This window comes from Syngnathus scovelli, chromosome 8 (assembly GCF_024217435.2).
Source record: "Syngnathus scovelli strain Florida chromosome 8, RoL_Ssco_1.2, whole genome shotgun sequence".
Taxonomy (NCBI): Eukaryota; Metazoa; Chordata; class Actinopteri; order Syngnathiformes; family Syngnathidae; genus Syngnathus; species Syngnathus scovelli.
Window position 1 is genome coordinate 17701207 of NC_090854.1, and position 20800 is coordinate 17722006.

General features: G+C 49.8%; 1 protein-coding gene across 11 annotated transcripts in view; it reads right to left on the bottom strand.

Moving 5' to 3' along the window:
- The window catches only part of LOC125973508 (histone deacetylase 4), a 38812-nt gene that overhangs the window by 2530 nt on the left and 15482 nt on the right, over positions 1 to 20800 (bottom strand). For 6 of the 11 annotated variants that reach the window (XM_049727767.2, XM_049727766.2, XM_049727762.2 and 3 more), the window contains 22 exons: positions 18641 to 18838; positions 18419 to 18564; positions 18021 to 18189; positions 17820 to 17940; positions 17388 to 17506; positions 15632 to 15760; positions 15452 to 15558; positions 15261 to 15383; positions 14890 to 15088; positions 14563 to 14774; positions 12966 to 13190; positions 11506 to 11695; positions 11307 to 11440; positions 10856 to 10958; positions 10149 to 10195; positions 9032 to 9139; positions 7550 to 7605; positions 7380 to 7467; positions 6541 to 6660; positions 6384 to 6481; positions 4079 to 4197; positions 3449 to 3582 (listed from right to left, as the gene is read on the bottom strand). In XM_049727767.2, the coding sequence (XP_049583724.1) occupies positions 3449 to 3582; positions 4079 to 4197; positions 6384 to 6481; positions 6541 to 6660; positions 7380 to 7467; positions 7550 to 7605; positions 9032 to 9139; positions 10149 to 10195; positions 10856 to 10958; positions 11307 to 11440; positions 11506 to 11695; positions 12966 to 13190; positions 14563 to 14774; positions 14890 to 15088; positions 15261 to 15383; positions 15452 to 15558; positions 15632 to 15760; positions 17388 to 17506; positions 17820 to 17940; positions 18021 to 18189; positions 18419 to 18564; positions 18641 to 18776 (2883 nt within the window). In that variant the 5' untranslated portion in view covers positions 18777 to 18838. Of the gene's footprint in view, positions 1 to 3448; positions 3583 to 4078; positions 4198 to 6383; positions 6482 to 6540; positions 6661 to 7379; positions 7468 to 7549; positions 7606 to 9031; positions 9140 to 10148; positions 10196 to 10855; positions 10959 to 11306; positions 11441 to 11505; positions 11696 to 12965; positions 13191 to 14562; positions 14775 to 14889; positions 15089 to 15260; positions 15384 to 15451; positions 15559 to 15631; positions 15761 to 17387; positions 17507 to 17819; positions 17941 to 18020; positions 18190 to 18418; positions 18565 to 18640; positions 20277 to 20482; positions 20674 to 20800 lie in introns of those variants that run through there. The other 5 variants (XM_049727761.2, XM_049727759.2, XM_049727758.2 and 2 more) reach the window with 5 other exon arrangements.

Genomic DNA, 20800 nt, shown 5'->3' on the forward strand with positions numbered 1-20800 from the left:
CAGCTCACCTCTGGATGTGAACTCGCAGAACTATGACCGAAAAAAAAAAGACAATATGCTCTTTGTACTGTGACCCACCCCAAGGACACAGACATGGAAACTGCTTGCTCACACCAAATTATACGCGTGTAGACAAACACGTACTACATGGCGAATTTTGTCCGGCAACACATGATGCCGCAACCTCATTGGCTGCCAATCAATCGAGTGGATTGCAAAGAGAGAGGAACACACGTTCATGTTGGCCGTCGGCGGGCAGGCAAGAGCAAAAGGGGAAGATGTCAAGGGCAAGTTGGCTGCCTTCCACCAGGTCAGAATAGTTCTTTTAATTTGAACAAACAGTGTGCGGGCGGGGTCCGTAGCGCTGGAAGGAAGAGGCAGTGCAGGGAGAGGGATACTTTAATCCATCCGTGTCACGCCACGCCACGCCACGCTACATCACGAGCACAGGAAAGGAGCGGGTACTTGCGCATGGACACACGTGACCTACGGTTACTTTGCAAACATTTCAAAGCTAGACGGAAGCCGCCCATTGGATCTGAAAAGAGATCCGTCGGAACGAACCATTTTCAAAAACAAGGCAATATTGTTGTAGTCTTGAAGAGTTTTTTCCCGCAAGCCAGAGTGGTCCACTATTTGGTTGCAAAGTCACCTTTCAGCCTTCAGGGACAAGCCCAAAACCATTTGCCGTAACCCCCAGCCCGTCAAAACCAGACGAAGCCCGCTCGCTTGAGCTTTCCGTCAAAGCGAGGTCAGGGGTTCTCTGGGGTTTCACGGGGGCTCACCTCAGCCAGCGCTCGGATGGGGGGTTGGGGAGGGCGGGCGGTCTGTCTGCATGACTGACAGCCGGGCCCCAGGCTTATAAACTTTAATGGCTCATGTCAGGGTCCTCTGGGGGTCCCCACCTGGCAGGAATGGCTACAGAGAAACCCATAAGGTCCACCGATCCGTCGGTGGTATGAAAAGAAGACGACGAGAACAGTTTGAAGACTTCTGCGACACGTTGACTGATGTCCTGGCACGCCGCAGCTAGACGCCGCAGCGAGACGCCGCAGCGAGACGCCGCGGAAAGCCACGAGCTACGAGCGAGGAATGTGCGCCGGTATAAACATTCCAGGGGGAGGCTGAAACAAAAACAGTGGAAAGAGGTGGGATTCCACTTGTTCAGCAAAAGAAAAAGGCCGCACAAGGCGGCCATTGTTTACTGTTGCGGCGGCCTACATGTGTTAGCGGTCACCAAAACCTGTTGATTATGTCATGCTAAGTGAGCGGGGCGAAACGGCGTGTGGCGACCAAAGCAGGTGATCTTTTCCACTGCTGGGCCCCGAGAGGGGACAGGTGAATTTGAGCGTCTTACTGTAACCGGAGCAAAAACATGCCCAAAAAAGGCACAGACGGGTGCAAGCCATTAGCATATTAGCCTGTTGTTTATCAAATCATTGCTAACAAGCGTGCGTCTATGCATCTGTTTGCTAGCAATTAGCATATTAGCCTGTTGTTTATCAAATCATTGCTAACAAGCGTGCGTCTATGCATCTGTTTGCTAGCAATCGTAAATTAGCTCCTAGTTAAAGAGCTAATGCTCTTAGCTTGACCATTTTGACATTTTGTTTTGAAAAGCAACCTAAGGCTTATTCCAGCGCAGCTTTTCCTAACTTGGCAATAAAAGGTCTTTCTCACTCGGAAGGCCAGTAAAAGTACGAGCGACGCAGGTCAAAGGTCAAAGAGGTCAAGCAGAAATAGAGACTTTCAAAATGGGTCTTTGATTGAATGCAAGAGTTGCTTTTTGGCAATTTGGCAGAAACAAAAAAAAACCTGCAGAGGACCGCAACCTCATTGGCTGTCAATTTAAAGTTCCCCATCTCGCCTGTCGTTTGACAGATCCAGAAACGTTCAAGCAAGAAAAAAAGCACATGGAGCCGACCACGATTGACTCGTGAACTGGGAAAAGCCAAAAAGCATCCAAGCAGCGGTCCTTTTTTTTTTTTTTTCTCTCTCTTCAGAGCTGCAAAGCGCCATTGATGTTTTCCAGCCGCATTCCAGATCCATTACGGGGACCTTTGCTGATATTATGATAAAGCAGTTACTGGCTTCCTGTTTTGATACCATCAGGGATATTTCAGGCTTTTTCCCGGTTGTCAGGTATCAAAATTCCGACAATCTAAACGTGCCCCCCCTCGCTGCTGCTGACTGACATCACCAGAAATCAAGACAATTATATTGACGCTGACTCGCTTTCTGTTGGTTACGGTTCAACTTTCCTCAAGCTATGCTCTAGCTACATTAAAAAAGCGGAGCTAACAATGCCGGACAATTTAGCCAAGTGGCTTGTTATGATAGACGTGACCATTACATTTCTTGTCTGTAGATGAATTGGTTGTCAGAGGCTTTTTTTACCCCCAAACTTTCCAGGGGCTGCTGCCATGTAAACCTTCAGGCATGTTTGAAAAGAGCATCAGCCGTTCCAAGTGGGCAATTACAAACTCCTTGCATGATGCAAAAACAGAATCCATCATAAAAGCAGCATGAAAATAACCCAGGTTGGTTTCCTCACGCTCCACTTCAAACAATTACCTCATTTCCCCGTCCGATCTGATCCCAAGGCCTGGACTGACCTCGCCGAAAGAGGTGCGAGGCTAACCGCTTTCAGATGTGCGTCGGCCAGCGAGCGGGGCGGCCCCATGGGGCAATTGACGCTCGACGCCTCCTGCCTATTTTCACATTTGCAGCTCTACGCGCCACTCGTCCATTGACCTCCTGACGGGGGGGGGGGGTTAGGGTTGCTCGGCAGGCCGCCGAAACTCCTGATCCAATTCAGAATTTTTGAAGCAGTTGTCCTTCACTTGCAAAGTCCTCAGTACAAACTTCACAGCACAAGCTAGCTTTGCTAACTCTTGGCGCAATGGCTGACTAAGCGGGAATAAATCTCTAATGACTTACTTTGATGGCTGACACGCTTACTATGTTTACTCAATGTCTAAAAAAACAACACGGATAGAGCAATCGTATCCATTGGTGAATAAATATTAACTGGAGCACATTTGGACAGCAAGAGATGTAAAGTTAACTTGGTTACATAATCTGGAGCCGAGTGCGAACTGGAGCTCCGCTAAGCCAAAAAAGTGGAGGCGGCTATTCTGTGGAGCGCCATGAATCGCAGCGCCGCGATCCAGAATCCAACCTACACACGCCCACAATTAACCTTTTGCCCGGGAAGCCTCTCCCAGTGCCGTCTTTGACTTTGACTTCTGGCAGCCTCTGCGGACTTCTTGTCAAGCGTGAAGGACTCTATCTCCGTGTCGACAACGAGCTCGAAAGAAGAAATGCCTTGCATACAAAACCCAGTGAAATGTTTCAAATCAAGCAAACAATAGCTGTGATGAGGCTTCTCTTTTTCTACACTAATGATGCCCCCCCCCCCCCCCCGCCTGGCTCTCTCTCATCTTACCTCGTTGCCGAGCAGAGCGGAGACGCAGGCCTCAGACGCGTCACATATGGCGGTGAGGTCATGGCCGCCCTCCAGGGCGAGTACCAGCCGACCTCCTGCCAGACCCATCAGCTGCCTGGTCAGGTAGCCGAAACCTGGATATGCAGGAAAACGGGAAAAGAGAGAGAAAAAAAAGTCAGGGGGAGGCTGATGAAGCTCCCACTTCCTTTCTGGAATTTGATCAAAGAAAACAAAAAAGTGGGCCTGCACATGGCTTAAAAGAAGGGAAACAATCCACAAGAGGTGCGCTGTGGATTTATTGGGGCCAAAAGCTGGCCAGAATATGAGGCGGGTTTCACGCTACAATATAAGTACGCCTTGTGATGAAGCTGCAATCGAGGCTCCACATTGAGGGGCTAACGGGTTCTAACGGCGCTGTGCAAGCTACTTTGTGATCTCAAAACATGGTATAGCGAGGGCCTTCTGCAGTTTCACTTGCACTTTTTGTTTAACAAATTCTGACTAACTCATTCACTACCATTGATGGCTATAGACGTCAAAGTTCAGTTTATAAGTGAATGAGTTAATTGTCACATGGCAACACTATTAAGACACTATTTGTCAAGCAAACCAAATCAATGGTGAACTTACATTTGCCGGTCAGCGTGTATCCACCCAAAGGTGGAGCATGTCCGTCCACGGGATCAAACCCAGATGATACCAGAACCATGTCTGGCGCAAACTCGTTGGCTATCGGCATCACCACCGTCCTACGAGGCAAATGCAGAAACTTTAAAACACCATGCAAATTTGTATCTGAAGAAAAATATGCACAACATAAGGCAGGTGCCGCCAAAGTTTTTATCTCCCGGTCCCGTGTGGCCACATTTCATTAAGAGTTATTTTTGTCATGCAAAAAGGTTGGCGGAACGATACGGCCGCCGACGAGGCCAGACGCCGAGAGCTCCAAGAAACACAACGTTTCCTGAGAAAAGAACTGTCACTCCACCCATTCCGGAGCGCAATCAAAACCACAAAGTCCGGATCAGCAAATAATGATCCCTCAAAATTGATGACATTCCCTTTTGATAGGATCAAACTGGCTGGAATCTGCAAGTTGCTCTGTCAAGTCAAGTCAAAGTCACTGCTGAGCCTTCCAACGTACGTATTTACCAAGAACTGAGCGAGATCATGAACAGCAAAACATCAGCGCTCAACTCGAAAAGATTTTTAAGCAAACACACAGAGCAACTGTGTGTATGCGTGCACGGAAGCGAAAGTCACCGCACGACCTTCTAGAAAGGGTAATTTTGAACATTTGCAAGCGGTAATAGAAGCTCCTTAAGTAGAAAGCAGAGCGAGGCCAGTTATAATTGCATGGACGTAAAGTAGAGGAGATACTTCTAAAAGTGGGATGGGTGTGGTCAATGACAACACTTTGTTGACACGCAGCGACTGTTGCAGGTTGGCCGACACGCCGCGGCCAATAAATGCGAGCGAGCGAGCGAGCTTCCATTTCAATCCAATCGGCACAATCCGACGGGGACCGACAGTGTTTGAATAAAGCCGTTAAAAAGTGTGTACCACAAGTTAACATTGATGTTTCATTTGCTTGGTGAACGCTCACCACAGGGCCAAACACGTGGTTCCCGGCGACTTTTCGTGGCTACGGCTCTGAACACACATTTTCGAGAGGGGAACGAGGGAGTAGCTGACATTTAGGCGTGTAGTGTTGCTTCGTGGGGAGCGGCGGAGTACCACAGGGATCCGCCGTAGATCTTCTGAAGTTTCAAAAGGCCTTAGGGGCACGGTGACGATTCGCTGTTCGCCGAGGGAAAAACCTTGACCGCCACATTTACTCGGAAGTCCTCTTCTTCCAACCTTGAGCGATGAGGATGATAAAAGCAGCTGCTCTAATGACTGGTGCCTCCCTCCCACCCCAGAGGAATCAAACCTCGACATGTTCGGCAGGAAGAAGCTCCAGCAATGGCTTTGCAGACTGGCATGTGGGAGGAAGATGGAATTTGGAAGGAAGACTGATCTATTGACCATGTAGGTGTTTTTGGAACAAATTTCACAGAGATGCAAGTGGCTCCATTTGAAATTCTTTTTTAGATAGGATCTGCAGTTTGGTTGCTTTGTTTATCCAATTATTATCTTTGAGAATGACGTTCTTCATGCAGAGCCCATTCTTTGTCACGGACACTCTTGCAAATGCTCGACGTGCTTCATAAGAAAACTGCACGTCCGTGTAATCATCTTTTACAATGTGCAAAAGAAGCCATGTTGGTATAAAGTCCAGCAAGAGCCGCCAACAATAAGCTCCATTGCCAAAGCTTCAGGGCTTCCCCCTTCGTTCATAAAAAACGTCGAGCAGGGCAGGAGACGAGAGAAGAGAGAATGAGAGAGTCGAGAAAAAAAATGCACTCACACGCACGCTAACACTTCAAAGCCATGTCATCTGGCTCCGAGGAGAGCTGCTTTCAATTAACTTTAATTCTTCTCCCCTCTCATTGAGCAAGCCAAAAGAGAGCAGGAGAGAGCCAGCATGAGAGCGAGAGAGAGAGAGAGAGCCAGCATGAGAGCGAGAGAGAGCTTCTGGATTTCATTACAGCCAATAATCTTATCTTTTTTCTTGCGGCTCAACCGCGATCCCCTGCAAACGCAACGTGGCACAAGAGGAAGCTTTGGAGCTACGGGCCGTCCATCCGTCCGCCCATCCATACAGCCATCCATCTACCAAACCCATCCATCCATCCATCCGTCCGTCCGTCCGTCCGTCCGTCCGTCCGTCCGTCCGTCCGTCCGTCCGTCCGTCCGTCCGTCCAAAAATCCATCCATCCATCGGCGTTAGTTACGTAAATAGTGTGACATCATGCCGGAAACATACACACGTGTTCTTTCCATTATTCACGTCGGCCAATCAGCAGTGACAAGAAATTACAGGAAGTCTTACCTGAAAGCCGCCAAGTACTCGGCATCCCCCATGGGTGGTTCAAGTCCTCCGGTGAAGGCCATGTTCACGTTGAAGCCAGTACCGGGACCGCTGCCGACCTAAAGTTGCCAGCGAGTCAGGGAGCAATTCATCAAGAAATACATTTTAGGGGTCGTACCTCATCGGGGGCGCCGCTCCCTGGGAAAAAGTTGCCGTCGTCATAACGATGCAGCGACAGGTAAAGAACGCTGGGGTCCGAGTAGAAAGCCTGCTGAGTGCCGTTGCCGTGGTGAACGTCCTGGTTACGCAAAACAAAAACAGTCAGCTCACACTGTGAAAGTTTGATCAAAACTAAATACATTCAAGTGATGTGAAGATGATCAGAATTCCCTTAAAATGGGCGACTTGCTGTTCAATCTCAGGCCTTCAAACCAAGATGGCCGAATTCCTGTTCAATCTCAGGCCTTCAAACCAACATGGCTGACTTCCTGATCAATCGCAGGCTTGGGTCCTTGCAATGGATACAAATTCCCCCAAAAAAGATCTGGTCGGCAATATGGTGTCTATTAAAAGACTTGAGAAGCTATTACGCAAGAATGTATTTCAATACACTCTAGTCAAAAAATGTCAACGTTGTCTGGATGGTGGCAGAGCGGCGCGACAACGTGCTGGCGGGATGGACGGATGATAGGCCAGAGAGGAAATGAAAAGGCCCTTCAAAGGTTTCTGAGAATAGCTGCGAGCGGGGCCGCTCGCGCTCCACCTCGACGCGACCGCGGCGCGCTTCAAAAGCCTTTGGACCGACATATCCCGCTTAGGACGTGGCCGCTCACCTGCTTTCAAACAGCAGGTACCAACAAAATGTCAAAAAAATAAAAATAAAAATCACCGAGCAACAATGGCTCATTTGGATTTATTTTTCTGTATATCGCTTATGCAAAGAGAGAACAAAGGATCAATTTTCACATTTGCTCTACTGCTCGGGAGCCGCTTGGGAGTGTTTTGTCTGGAACTCACCCAGTCCACAATGAGGATCTTGCTGACATTGAGCCTCTGTTGCAGGAGCTTGGCCGCGATGGCCACCGAGTTGAAGTAACAGAATCCCCTGAGGACGGAGCCAAGTGAGACACAACGTCAACAAGTCACCAGCTTTAAAGGACACACACACACACTTGCTATTGACTTACATCGGCGTGCTCTCCTCGGCGTGGTGTCCAGGCGGTCGCACGACCGCAAAACCATTCTGGCAGAAGACAACAAAGTGCAGGTCACGCCAGTGCCTTTTCATATTTTTATCTATTTTCAAGCAGTACATTTTTCATTATTATTTATTCATTATTATTATTTGTTTATTCTAAAAAGAAATACATATTTTATTTTAATATTTATTTTATATATATTTTTTATTTGCCTAGCATTATGAAAGGCGAATATTGATTGGCAAGTCAATTAACATTATGCACCGCTAAATTATCTCCTTGCGCCTCGAAAATTTCCGTTTTGGGCCCATACATATGCAGACTCACACACACACACACACACACACCACAGTGAGTTAAAAGTTTTTTTTTTTTTTTTCTTGAAGGCAAGTGTTTTTGGGGGACTCCCAGCGCTATAAGGGGACATGAGATAAATGTCCAGGGTGATGTTAAGTGAGGCAAGATGGACTAATGATGTTGAGGCAGCTGCTGTGGATTAGCAGCCAGTCGGGAGATTAGCCCACAGACAACTTGTACAGCTGCCTTGAGAAAAGAAGGAAAAAAAAAACGGCTGAGAGACACGAGCGACATTATTTTTCCAAGTAGCAGAAAAATAGACCAAACGTTGAACCGTCACTTGGGACAAAAACAAACACGGTCGCGAGGGGCGGCCAAGTGCGAGAGGAGACGATTTACGGCGTCCTGCGGCGTTGACAGTTGTTGGCGCAGGTGGAATTTGCTCATTGGGCTCCTCAGACAACCACGTGTGGAAGCTGGTGTGTGTGTGTGTGTGTGTATGTGTGTGTGTGCACGCGCATGTGTTAAACTCAGGTTAAGCCGAGGGCAAGTCAATAACAGCCAACTTTAACCTTGCATTCATAATATTAACACAAGACGTGCGCTGCTCCTAGTTGGAAACAAAGTTGTTGATATTTAAGAGGAGAAACCGTGGCAACCACGAGGCCGACCAGAATAATACTAATCTACTAAATCGACATCTTATTTGCTATTTACAAATGTTCCCGACAGTCAATCTCCGTTTATTTAAAAAAAAACAATTGTAATGCCCTAAGACACCACTGTCAAACCCAAGGCCCGGGGGCCCCGATACAGCCCGTCACATCATTTTATGTGGCCCGCAAAGGTGGGTGCTAAGCTAACGGCAAGCGCCAAGTCTGCTCAGCAGGTGGCCGCCGCGTGGGCGCAATAAAAGGGGCTCGTTAGTGGGAAGGGCCAACATGCCGCGCGGCGCCCTGCTGCCTTCAAACGCTAAGCAGCCGCTCGTCCAGACAAAGGACGGCTGGCTGGCTGACTGACTGGCTGGCTGGGTGGCTGGCTGGCTGACTGGCTGGTGGGCACCGTGGGATGGCGAAGGTCTGGCTCAAAATGGCCTCAGGAAATCTTCATCAACTAACCAAAGAAACCTAATTTGTTTGCGCTAACTAATTTTGAACATGTGAATGGACCAACCTTCAGCTCTCCCGACGCTACTTTAAAGACCAGCTCCACCACCGAGCCGACGGCCAGTCGAGCCGCGCTGGACGAATGGACCTCGTTCCAAATGGTGTCGCTGTCCACCTGGCAAAACACACATGGGATAGAAAATATAAATAAAGAGGATAAAAAAAAAAATACATAGTGTCTGTTTAATTGTGTTGCGCCACCATTTGTGTCGCTTATAGCATCTCCTCATAGATGCATTTGGCAAGAGCACATTGCATGAACAACTTCTGGGGTCTTTGAGGAGCAAGCATTGAGAGGAATCCATCGCTGGCAATTGTATTCAAGTCGGCTTACAGGGGACCAATAGGATGGGAAAAGGGCCAAGATTTGGTGCTTCAAGGCAAGAAGTGATGTTTACGTGTGCATGATGTAAGGAGAGAGAAAAAAAAAGCGTGCTGCTGTGATGGAATGATGTTTCTCCTCAGGCTGACAGGCTAATTTGAGCCCCCCTTTCCTCTGTGAGCCAGCGTGTGCATTTTGTATGCATGTGTATGACAGGAAGACAACAATTTAGCTCCATTTGCCGTTATAAAGAGCAGAACTCAGCTCTGGCGCTTATTGTTCCCACCACAGCGAGCCGTAAAGGCCCGTGGGACGAAGGGAGGAGGATGGAGACGAGATGAAGAAAAACTTTCTTAATGGAGGTACACATCGAGCCGCAGGTAAACGCCGCCGCGGCCGCTTGAAACTTGGCAAGAAAGCAAATCATTGTCCCGCTAATTTCCCAACACACTGTTATACAAACAACACACACACGCACACACGCACGCACGCACACACCTCTCAGGCACAACACATCTGGTTACAATTACAAACACAGCGGAAAGGCGAGCAACAGCTTTTGTTGCCTCCGGTGCTTGAGGGGGGCTCTGTGTGTGTGTGTGTGTGCGTGCGTGCCAGTGTGGTAAGATTGCGCGCGTGGGTGTTGTAATGGAATTATTATTGAGGCGGGGGACGCAGAGTGAGTGGCTGCTGCAAGTCAAGGACTTATTTGTTTACCCCAAAAACATTCGACTGCTGTTGTAACAACACAATTAAGCGTGTAAGGCCAGACGTGTTTAATGAGGCGCTTTTATCAACTTACCCCAATGCCGCCGCATGGCAATCTCACAAACATGGGACTGACGGAACCTGAGAGCAAAAGAGCAGCAATTAAGATTCCAGCTGATGACGACTCTTCAGAACGCTCGTCAGACTGGACAGCGAGTTAGCGTGAGCTTAGCGGTTCTGTTAGGTCTGATGTGCGGACGACAGCCAATGAGATCGCTGCTGATTGTAGCGACTGTAAAACGCAAATAATACACAAGCACTCCACGACCCTCTGCTCCGGCCCGACGAGGGCAAACACAAGTTTAAGCAAAGAATAACTCTCACAGATTGCTGCATAACTCGCAAATCTCTGCATTTGACTTTGTGACCTATTGCAGGAGTGAGTAAGTGTTCAAGGCCACTCCTTAATTGGGAAAGCTGAAGGGGTTGGGGGTGGGATTAAAAAAAAAAAAGAACATCAATGGGGTCTATTGGGAGAGTCAATTTTAGAGGATCTGTTTCATGGGGAAAAAAAAACTGTGAGAGCAAGAAAATAAAACACAAAGTGTTGACAGCAGGACAATAGCATATTCTTTAACTCGCCAGTCAGATTGCACAACAAAGTTAACCTTTTGTTTGCTGCCGGAGTCCAAGGACGCAAACAAAAGGTAAGCAGAGCTGCAGCGTCTCCAGAACTCACTCGATTTGTTGTTTGTTTTAAAACATGGAAAGTTGCAAGAAATGAATGGCAGCGCTACTTACAGTCCAGCTTCTGCCGCAGCGGGTTGGTTCCATACAGCAGAACGTGCGCTTCAGAGTGGACCGTCTGGAGTTCCTCAAGTGTGGCTTTCCTTCCCCGGATGCACTGGACACAAGAAAGACCTATTAGCCACACTCCGAAACTATTTCCGAGATAATGATGAATGTATGAGACGGAATTAACAAGTCTCCATCTATTTCAAGTTGGACTACAGAAACGTGAGCTCAAGGCGATAACTGGCGAAACACTGCCCCCTATTGGCGAAAGCCACTCTTGCGCTCTGGCGTCCATTCAATTTGTAATCAAAACGTAATCGATGAGGATCATTTTCAAATACACTAAGCCATATTGCTATTTAAGGACGCCATTTAAAACGGGTATATTTTATTTGGATTGTTATATGAATCAATCACATTCAATTCACTTTTGATGATGCAATTTGAAGTTCTTTACCTCGCAGTGTCCTCTGAGGCCCGTCTCCTGCAGACGCGACCAGATGCTCTGGATGCGACCCGCGTGTTCTGGGTGGCTGTTTGTGTTGCCGCACATACACTGGTGCTTGTGCATCAACGAGTCGTACACCAGACCTGAGCGATCGACACATAAACACTGACATTTGCTCATCCTTGCAAAACGATGAGTCCCAACAGACCTGTGGTGAAACGCGTCTTGACGGCCGGCTCCTGCACCATCATGGCGAAGGAGGCCGCGGCCGGAGAGGACTGGGCCCTGGAGAGGGGGCGGTGGGCGGCCAGGCTGACCGGCAAGCCGGCCGCCTCCATGGATGCCCGGTAGCTCCTCAGCTGCTGGATGCGCTGCTGCTCCAACAGCTGGGCTTGCTGCTTTCACACACAAACACACTCTGCTAAGTGAGGTGGGCCCGCATTTAGCATTTTATTTCTGTATTCTATTTATTTATTTTATTTGCTCATTTATCCCCCAAATGCGCTTAGTCCGTCCTAAAGTATTAAAGTTCCTACTCAAGTGAAAGCTAATTAGCATACACCAATATAGTCAACTTGCAAACAAATAAGGATCAAATCATTTACTCGCAGCGTTTCAACGAGTCGCCGAGACCCAAGCGGAGGTTTTAAGCATCTGTTTACGGGACGTTCGGCCTTGTCTGTGGGGACTGCGCGTGCTCTCTCTGGCCATAAGAGGGCGCCCTGGGCACACATTTAAAGCTGTGAGTCCAGATGGCGACTGCTGACGCGTGAGGTTGAAAAAAGCGACAGTATTTGGGGGGGGAAAAAAAACTGTGAAAAGTGAAAATGACACTAAAGTGCCCTTGTACAACTGTACATCCAATCTGATGGAAACTTGAGGTAAGCATTGGCGAGCGTTTTCCACTCCCCGAGTCAAGCCATCAAGCACTCGTACGTTGCCATCCCGACAGGCGTGTCCGCTTACACTGGGGGCGCCATGGCGACAGCCGGCGGAGCGTCTGATTGAATTTGGCCGAGGCCGGCGAGTCGGCAGCCGGCAGGGATGGGCCAGAGCGAGATAGGAAGCGGACGCGGCGTCCTGACTACGCATGTCGGTTTGTGCGCATGTCTCGCAAAGATGTTATCGCCGCTGCCGCTTTACTCCATCAACAAACACAATCTGTTGGTGTCATGAGTGTTTGCACATTCTCAACCAGTGGGTCGCGGAAAGTTAGCAAATAAATTGCGTAAGAATGCGTCCTTTCAAAATGTACCGGGGGCTATTTTTTTATCTCGTCTATAAAGCGGGTCATGACTTTGCAAACACGAGGAAGGTCTCATGCTTGCAAACATGTTGCTTGAGAAAGTAAGGACACCCTGGACTGGCCGCCAACCAATCGCGGGCCACGTACAGACGGCTTTTCTCCTCACGGCATCGACGGCGCGTGACAGACAGAAACGCTCGCCACCATCGCCCCGTGCTGTGGTGTTGCATAACTTTCCGGTGCGAATGAAACTGACAGAATAGTTCAAGCGTGAGTGCGAGTGAGGTGTTTTGTTGTCCATCTGCCTTGGCTGTCTGCTCGCTTCCTTTATATAAAACCAAAAAATACCTCGTCTTGCATAATAATTGTGAGAAGGTATTTCGGTATTTTCCTTTTATGCTACATTTTTTTTAAAAACTCACCTGTCTGAAGAGGAGCTCCTGCTCGGCCTGTCTGTTGTCCTGCTCGTGAGGGTCGAGGGGCTCCTGCTTGATGGCCACGGAGCAGGAGGACGGCGAGGAGGACGGGAGCCCCTGGTGCTCTCTCAGCTCCTCTTCCGTCTCCTCCGGGTGACTCTGGTGCTGCCTGGACGACACGCTCGCCGTGGAGCTGGCGGCCGAGCTCTGCTCGCCCGGCTTGGACATCATCTGAGCAGAAAGGAAAATGCGGGAAACGTCACACTGGCACATTATTTCTCACTTCAAGCATTCGAGCGGACCCGTTCTCAGAACTCAAGACTCATTAAGCATGGCTAACGTGTCCAGGCCTGCGTGAAAGGGGAAAAACACGGAGTACATGATGGCAGCGCTACCAAAAAAAGAGGAAGTAGCAAAAAGGCATATTTTGTTTGTTTTTTTAAGAATCATTGTGTGATTGAATTATTAGTCCATCATCGAGGAGTTTGTGTGGGTCAGACATGGAGCGGAACACTGTTAGTGCATGCAACACACACACACACACACACACACACACACACACACACACACACACACACACACACACACACACACACACACACACACACACACACACACACACACACACACACACACACACACACACACACAGGAGGAGGGGGGGCTGGCATATTGCCCAGGGAACAGTTCATTGACGTCAGAGCGCAGGCTCTTGCTTCATCCCCGTCCTTCTTTTCCAAACAAACTCAAAACAGCCACTCAGTGGTGCGCGCTCGAGCGATTGGCACTCGTCCTCACTACCTTCCTTTTCTCTCTTTGCACCAAAGAGTGCAAGCAAAGTGGGAGCGGGACAACCATGCCATGCACACACACTAATTAGCAACGCACAATGTTTCAATGAGAGCTTTTGGATATTTTGGTAAGTAATACATTTGTCAAGAGCAATAAAAAAAACAAAAACAAGAAAACTGAAAATAAATAAATACATTTTAAAAAAAGAGGGCATATGAATGATTCATGAAAGCATCCAGGACCTTTTTTGTGGAGATATTTGAGAAGCACAAGGGTTAAGAGGTCTTCAGGTAATTTTCTCACACACGCGCGCATGCGCGAGTGAGTGTGTGTGTGCGCACGTTTGCTTGTCCTTGGCCCAAACCTCATTTGCACCTCGCATCTACTGTACATACGCACACCAGCGCGCCACACACGCCCACCATCATTAGGGTGAGTCACATTTCCTGGAAGCCATACACGGAGGCAGCATCGCCGGGAGAACAGTTGCCATGGCGACCAACAGAACATGAACGCACAGACTAAATGCTCAGGAGACTTTTTTGATTGCCCTCTGTACATTTGGATTTGGAGACATTAGAGCATCACTCACCCACAAACAAACTTTGGTGTTTATAAATATAAATGAAATATAAATCATTTGGGCAAATATAGAAAACATCTTTTTTGAATGCTAAAGCAGAGTAAATAAACCATAAAATCATAATCCTTGCTCACTTTTCAATTTTATAATTATGCTAATTCAGATTAAGATGGATGATGTAGTTTGTAGATTATCAAGGAGAAAAGAAAAGTAAGCAAACAACGGCACCTTGCTGATGATGTGCTGCTGATGCTGGAACTGCTGCTTGTGCTTCTCCAGGAACTGCTGGTGCTGCTGTTGGACCACCAGCTGCTGCAGGGCCTGGGCCTGAGCGCACGGCTGCTGCGGAAGGGGCGCCGACTGGGTCCGACCCAGCGGGTGATGGCCCCGCGCCAGCTTGGATACGGAAGGCGCCGCCAGCGTCAGGCCGCCTAAGCCGACTGACAAACACAAAAGCGCCGCCACCGCCGTTGGGACCCGATACTTTTCTGTTTTTATCTGTTACGAACCTTAAATGTGAAATAAATAACAATTTTCACTGCCGACGGTACTGACCCATTGGACTGTGGCTCTGCTCCAACAGCACCATGTGTTGCAGAAGGGGGGCGTGGCCAGCCGCGCCGCTTCCCGCCCCCTCTCGCTCCAGACCTGAAGATGCCAAGTAGGCGGCGGGCAGGAAAGGGGGAGTCAAAGGAATGGCGGCGGCGCCGGGTAAGGCCAGGCGGCTCTCCGCGTCTTGATGTCCTGATATTGCCTATAAAAGAAAAGAAAAAAAGAAGCCAGACATTGTTGAGACGCAAAAGGAAGTCAAATGAGACATACCGAAGGGAGGAAATAAAAGCGGCTTGCTGTCATTTACGTAAGATGGCCTCAAGATGTTTGGCTGACGTCTGTGTGCGTTTACAGAGACGCCATTGGACACTTACGGCGCTTCCGGGACAAGCGGCGGCCGGCAGCCCCAGGGTGATGTTGGGCAGCGACGGCGAGGTGTAAAGCGAGAAATGGCTGACGGAGCCGTCCCTCAAAACCAGACGCTGAAGCAGGGACGTCTGAATGGGGACAGAAGAGGCACGTTTGCCGCGCTCGGGTCGTGCGTGAGAAGCCATCGTGGCGTTACCTCTCCCGGGCTGCCGGACATGGGCACGCCGTTCTCGTGGGGGATGTTGCTGGAGCTGTTGCTGGGGGAGCTGGGACCCGAGCCGGGGGCGCTGCTGCATGCCGAGTCTGAAAGAAAGAAAAGCCGTTGGCGATTCGCCAGCGCGAGAGCCAAACGTCGCGTCCGTGGAAATGCGCTCACCGGCGATATCCAGGGAGCGTTTCTTGGCCGTGGGGACGGGGCCGTCTTTCCTGCGGAGGAGAGGGCTGCTGCGGCGCTCCGTCACTTTCTGCTTGAGCCGCGAGCGCAGCTTCAGGTTGGGTTCCGAGGCTGCAAAGAGCACAAGGACAAAGTTAGCCGTCATGGTGGATGACGGCCCTTGCCCAGCCTTGCCCTTTTTTTCCCCCCCGTCAGAAAATCTCAAACAGAAGGAGCTTTCTTCTCGGCTTAATGACTCGAGCGGGGCCGCTTGCAAAACGTGGTGACCTCTTCCCAGAGATCAGTGGACATCCTGACAGCGACTTTCGACTCATCCCTTTCTACAACTAAGTTTGAAACAATGAGAGCCAACAAAAAGCGGCGGATTAAAGGGAGGTCGAGAGAAGCGCACGAGGGCATCGTGACTTTGACGCTCGTTAACGCCAAGCGTGCAAAAAAGAAAGCCGCGCTGTGTGTGCGCGTGCGCGTGCGTGCGCGGGGCCCAGACTGCTTTTACTGCTGACACTGGCGCTTTGACTCACCTCCGCTCGTCTCTGGCGCTAATTCCCCGCCTCTCCCTTGCCCTTGGCATAACTTTCCCTCCTCTTCAGTTTTTTTTTTTTTTTTTTTTCAATCTCAGCAATACCCAAAGCTAAAAATAACACACGAAGCAAATATGGAATTTTCCACATGGTTTCAAGTCGGACGCTCGACCGTTCTGCTCTTTTGTGTTTCTCAACGTCGAGGTGGGCTTTGTACTTTTGCAGACATTTCAGGACAATCCCACCTCGATGAGACCATCAACAACGAGGTAGGAAATTGCTTCCATTAGACAAAACATATTGATCGATTGTCTGTTTGGAACACCGGTGCGTTGTTGTCACCCGCGCGGATTGACTCATTCAGCTTTTTCAAGGAAAAGCAGCAAGATGTGCAGCAATCAATACTTTTGCCGAAAGTCAACAGGCCCAATTCCCGGAAATGCAGGCGGCACAATTGATTCAGACAACTGGCTCGGTTCACCAAGTAACTTTGACGCTCATCACGGTCCACAAATGTGCGCAACGAGAGAACAAAGCATATTTGGAAATCCATTCCTACAAATAAATAAATGGAAAAATAATGGGAAATAAATAAATAAATGAATAAATAAATATTGTATGACGCACACTATCAACCATGCCTCCAGCAAGTGGATCCCAAACTTTTTACACTAATCAGCAGCCTAAGTGTTTGGCTGCAGATTCATTTCTTGCATTTTGTCTGAGCTCACTAGACGGAAAATAATTCTCAGCATATCTATAATTCACATGGACATCACTGAAATGGGTCACCGTGAGGGGGGGGGGCGCTCAGTGCGTGACAGGATTGCTCGTCAGAGGCGCGCACAACAGTGGCGTTCTGTGTTCCTCACTTCCTGTTCACGGCGCTGGTGATGTCACAAGCTGCCAGAGAGCGAGACACGAGAGCGGCACGTTTCCCCGAGGCAAAGGTTGAGGCAGGACAGCATCTGGGGACTTGTCTGGATCTGTCCAAACACGACGAGCAAACGGGGCGGGGCGGGGCACGGCCAAGACGTCCACAAATAAAAGCGCAAATTATGTTTCGCCCTTTGCGCAGAAAAAGCAAACGACGCAGCTCAAAACAAGTTCAAGTCAGTTGTTGCTATCAAGCCGTCGGGGGCAGAAAAATAAAGACAAAAAAAAAGCCCTCATGCCTGGCATTTCTCAGCGCCGTTCAGATGGCTGCTTTGGCTTACCCGTTTTGCGTAGCGGGAAGTCGTCTTTTGCGTCGTACGTGCCCAGCGCTGCGTGTTGGTATGCTGACATCAGCGCTTGTGGGGGGGAGCTTTGATCCAGAGAACTGTGTTGGGTTTTCCTGCGGGTGGCAAAAATATTCAGAGGTCACCAAACCCGCAAGCCTCGTGCGTTCGTCGTGTCCGACGGCACGCGTGAACTGGCGCCAGCTGTTAAACGCTTGCATCCGATTGTCATAGCAACGAGAGCCATCACCGCCGTTGGCGTGGGACACAAGCGGCCCCTGAAAAGCCAGCCGTGGGATGAACTTCATCCACCGTCAACAACTCAAAGAAAGCCCGTCTCCATTTGCAAGGTCAAGTGGAGCATTCTGAACGCCGACGTAGGTGGAACGGAGGGAGAAATGAGACTGGCGTGCCAACTTCCTGACTCACCCGTACCAGTAGCGCGGATCGCCCGACAGACAGTGGTTGAGGTTTCGATGAGCCAAGGCTTTCTTCTTGTTGAGGACAAACTCTTGGAGTCGCATCTTGACCTCGGCGCTGGCCACCGCGCCTGAGACGGACGGCGGAGGCGCAAAGTCAGCCGGCCGGCCTCTCCTGGCTTCTCGTCTCCATCGTATTCATTCCACTCACTCTCTTGTCCGCGTTCCTTGTTTTTGAGCTGCAGGAGCTTGTGTTCACGGTGCTGCTTCTCCAGCTGCTGCTCGTTGCGTTGCTGCCGCTGCCTCTGCTGCTGCTCCACCTTGCGCTGGTGCTCCAGCAGCTCCTGCTGATGTTTCAACGTCATCAGATCCTGCTGGTGCTGATGACAAAACGAAAGCGTGGATCATCAGACGGGAATTTATTAACGTCACACTTTAGCTCGCCAATAGCAGATCATTGAAGTTACACGATTGATCGTTAATGGTTGCTTGAAATTTTGCGCTCACTCAAACTTGCTTGATGTTTGCTTCAGAAGATTAAAACTTAACATTTAACGACTGTCACTTGTGAGTCTGGACAGCGCCACCATGTGGCCGAGGCTCCCTCACCTGGATGTGATCATGCAGCTGAGCTTCATGTTGCCTGGACAGCTGTTCATGCTGCCTCTGGAACTCAGCGATGAGTAACTGCCTCTGGAGCTGCTGCTTGTGTTTGAGAGCCACCAGCTCCTGCTGCAGCTGCTGCTCTTGGTGGCCTTCAAAAAAATCAATCAATCAATCACCCTCTGCACAGAACAAAGTCGTCGCGGCTCCGAGATCAACGGCGCTCACCGACGACGGGCCCGTTGTTCGGCTCGTCGGGCGGTGCCGGGTGCAATCCATACGGGGTCTGCTGTTGCTGCTGCTGCTGCTGCTGGTGGTGATGGTGGCGGTGATGATGATGGTGGTCAACCATCCGCAGGTCCATGGGGAGGATGGTTGTGGCGGTGGGGGGCACCTGCGAGGGCAGTGCTGCTGCGCTCACGTCAACTAGAGCAGAAGAAAAGCTTACTGCCAACTGTTTGATGAATTCAAGATCAAAAGCGGACAGGGTGAAAAGAACTTTGATTGACACGCACATCACTTTTCACCCCAATGCAGATTCGTAGCGGACGCTCGTGACGCGTGTTGAGCAGCGGGACGGAAAAGTCTCGACACGGCTAAAAGCAAACTGCCGGTCACCGTGGTAACCCATCCAGCGTGGTATCCCAATGAACGAGGGAACGGTGCGATCCGTTTGTTTATCATTCCGTTTGTAAAGCTCAGACCGGCCCGCTGCCGCTCGTCGACACCTCCGAGCCATTGGCGAGCGTCTCCCACATATCCCCGCCGACCCATCGGCTGGCGATTGGTTACTGGCCCAGCCAGCCGGTCACATGCTCGGCACTTGGAACTTGACACCTCGTCAACAGAACGGCAAGGAGAGAAGAAAGGGTGTGGCGGGCCGGCCGGCCGGACCAGACATGCTGGTGCATCAGTGTGTGTGTGTGTGTTTTACTTGTAAAGGTCGTGTGGCAGATCTTGACACCAAGGGTGATTATTTTTGGGGGGGTGCTCCATATATTTGAATAGGGAACAAGCTAATTTCATCAAGTTGATCAGATGTAAACATATCAATAAGATTGACCCATTTCAGCATTTTTTTTTTTTTTCCCCACCCTTCCGTTCAAAGGTTGATTATCGCATTTTGGTCAGTGTGCTCAAATGTCAACAACGACATCAACATGTCAGCAACGGTTTTGCGATAACTTGTACCTCTTTGCAAGGTTGAAAAGACATCACAGCTGGCCAATAAATCTCAAAGATCATCCCTAAAAATCCTTCACATTAGTTGCAGATAAGATAAGAGATGCCAAAGGCACCTTTGACAGCTCCGAGATGTTTCACCGCCAATCAAAATGATGGCAAATCATGGCGCAGGCCTAGCCGCTACTCTTGAAGCTAGCTACGACTCGCGTACGACGCTGACCTGGAGCTAACTTAGGCTTCAGGGAATCAAACAACCAACTTGTTGCTCAGGACAATTTGGAGTCTTCAATGAGGCATGTTTTGGAAACATGCCAGGGTGAACATGCAAACCTGAGAACTTCCAGGCAGACCTTCAAAATCCAATTGACGTCGCCTCAACTTTTTTCAAAACAAACCTCGGCGAGGCCTATTTGTGACAGATTACTGACCGTCAACCTTTGTACACGGCAGAGCGCAAGAAGCTTCGGGGAGGTCCAGATGCGAACCCTGTGCCATCTGTTCCCTCCACTTGGACAGCGGCGAGAGGAGGAGAGTCTTCGCACACACACCGGGACCATTCAACAAACACTGGCGGCTCTACTCAAGGCTGCCTGCACACCCACGCAGCAAATGAGTGTGTACACACACACACACACACATACACACACACACAGCAAGCAGCTCATCCAAGGAGAGGAGGAGGAGGAGAGCGACAACCCGGCGGGCCGGCCAGGCAACAGCGAGAGCGCCAGAACGGCAAGAGAACCAGATTGAGTCCACATTATTGACTCAGACGCAACGCAAACAAGTCTCGTCAAGAGGCTCTGGAAAAGGGTGAGCAAACACGCTTTTCATTCCATTCCATTCCATTCCATTCCATACAGAGCAATAACAAGAAGCTCTTACCCATCAGTTGCGCTTCCTCGGAGCACGGTTTACTGCCAGCGAGAAAAAGTGGAAAAGTCAAGTGAGCTGCTTAGTCCGTAAGGGGAGAAGAAAACTCTCGCACGCAAACACAGCGGACCGATGTTGTTTTCCTAGAAGAGCGAGAGTGAGAGCTCTTTCCCACTCTGTCTCGGTTTTCCCTCACTGGCTCGGTCAGGTCTGCCCTCCGGCTGCCTCCCTCCCTCCCTCCCTCCCTCGCTCGCTCTCCCTCCCTGGCTCCCTCGCCCCTCCTACTGGCTCTCTCTCTCTTTTTCTGCGGGGGTCACTTTCTGCTTTCTC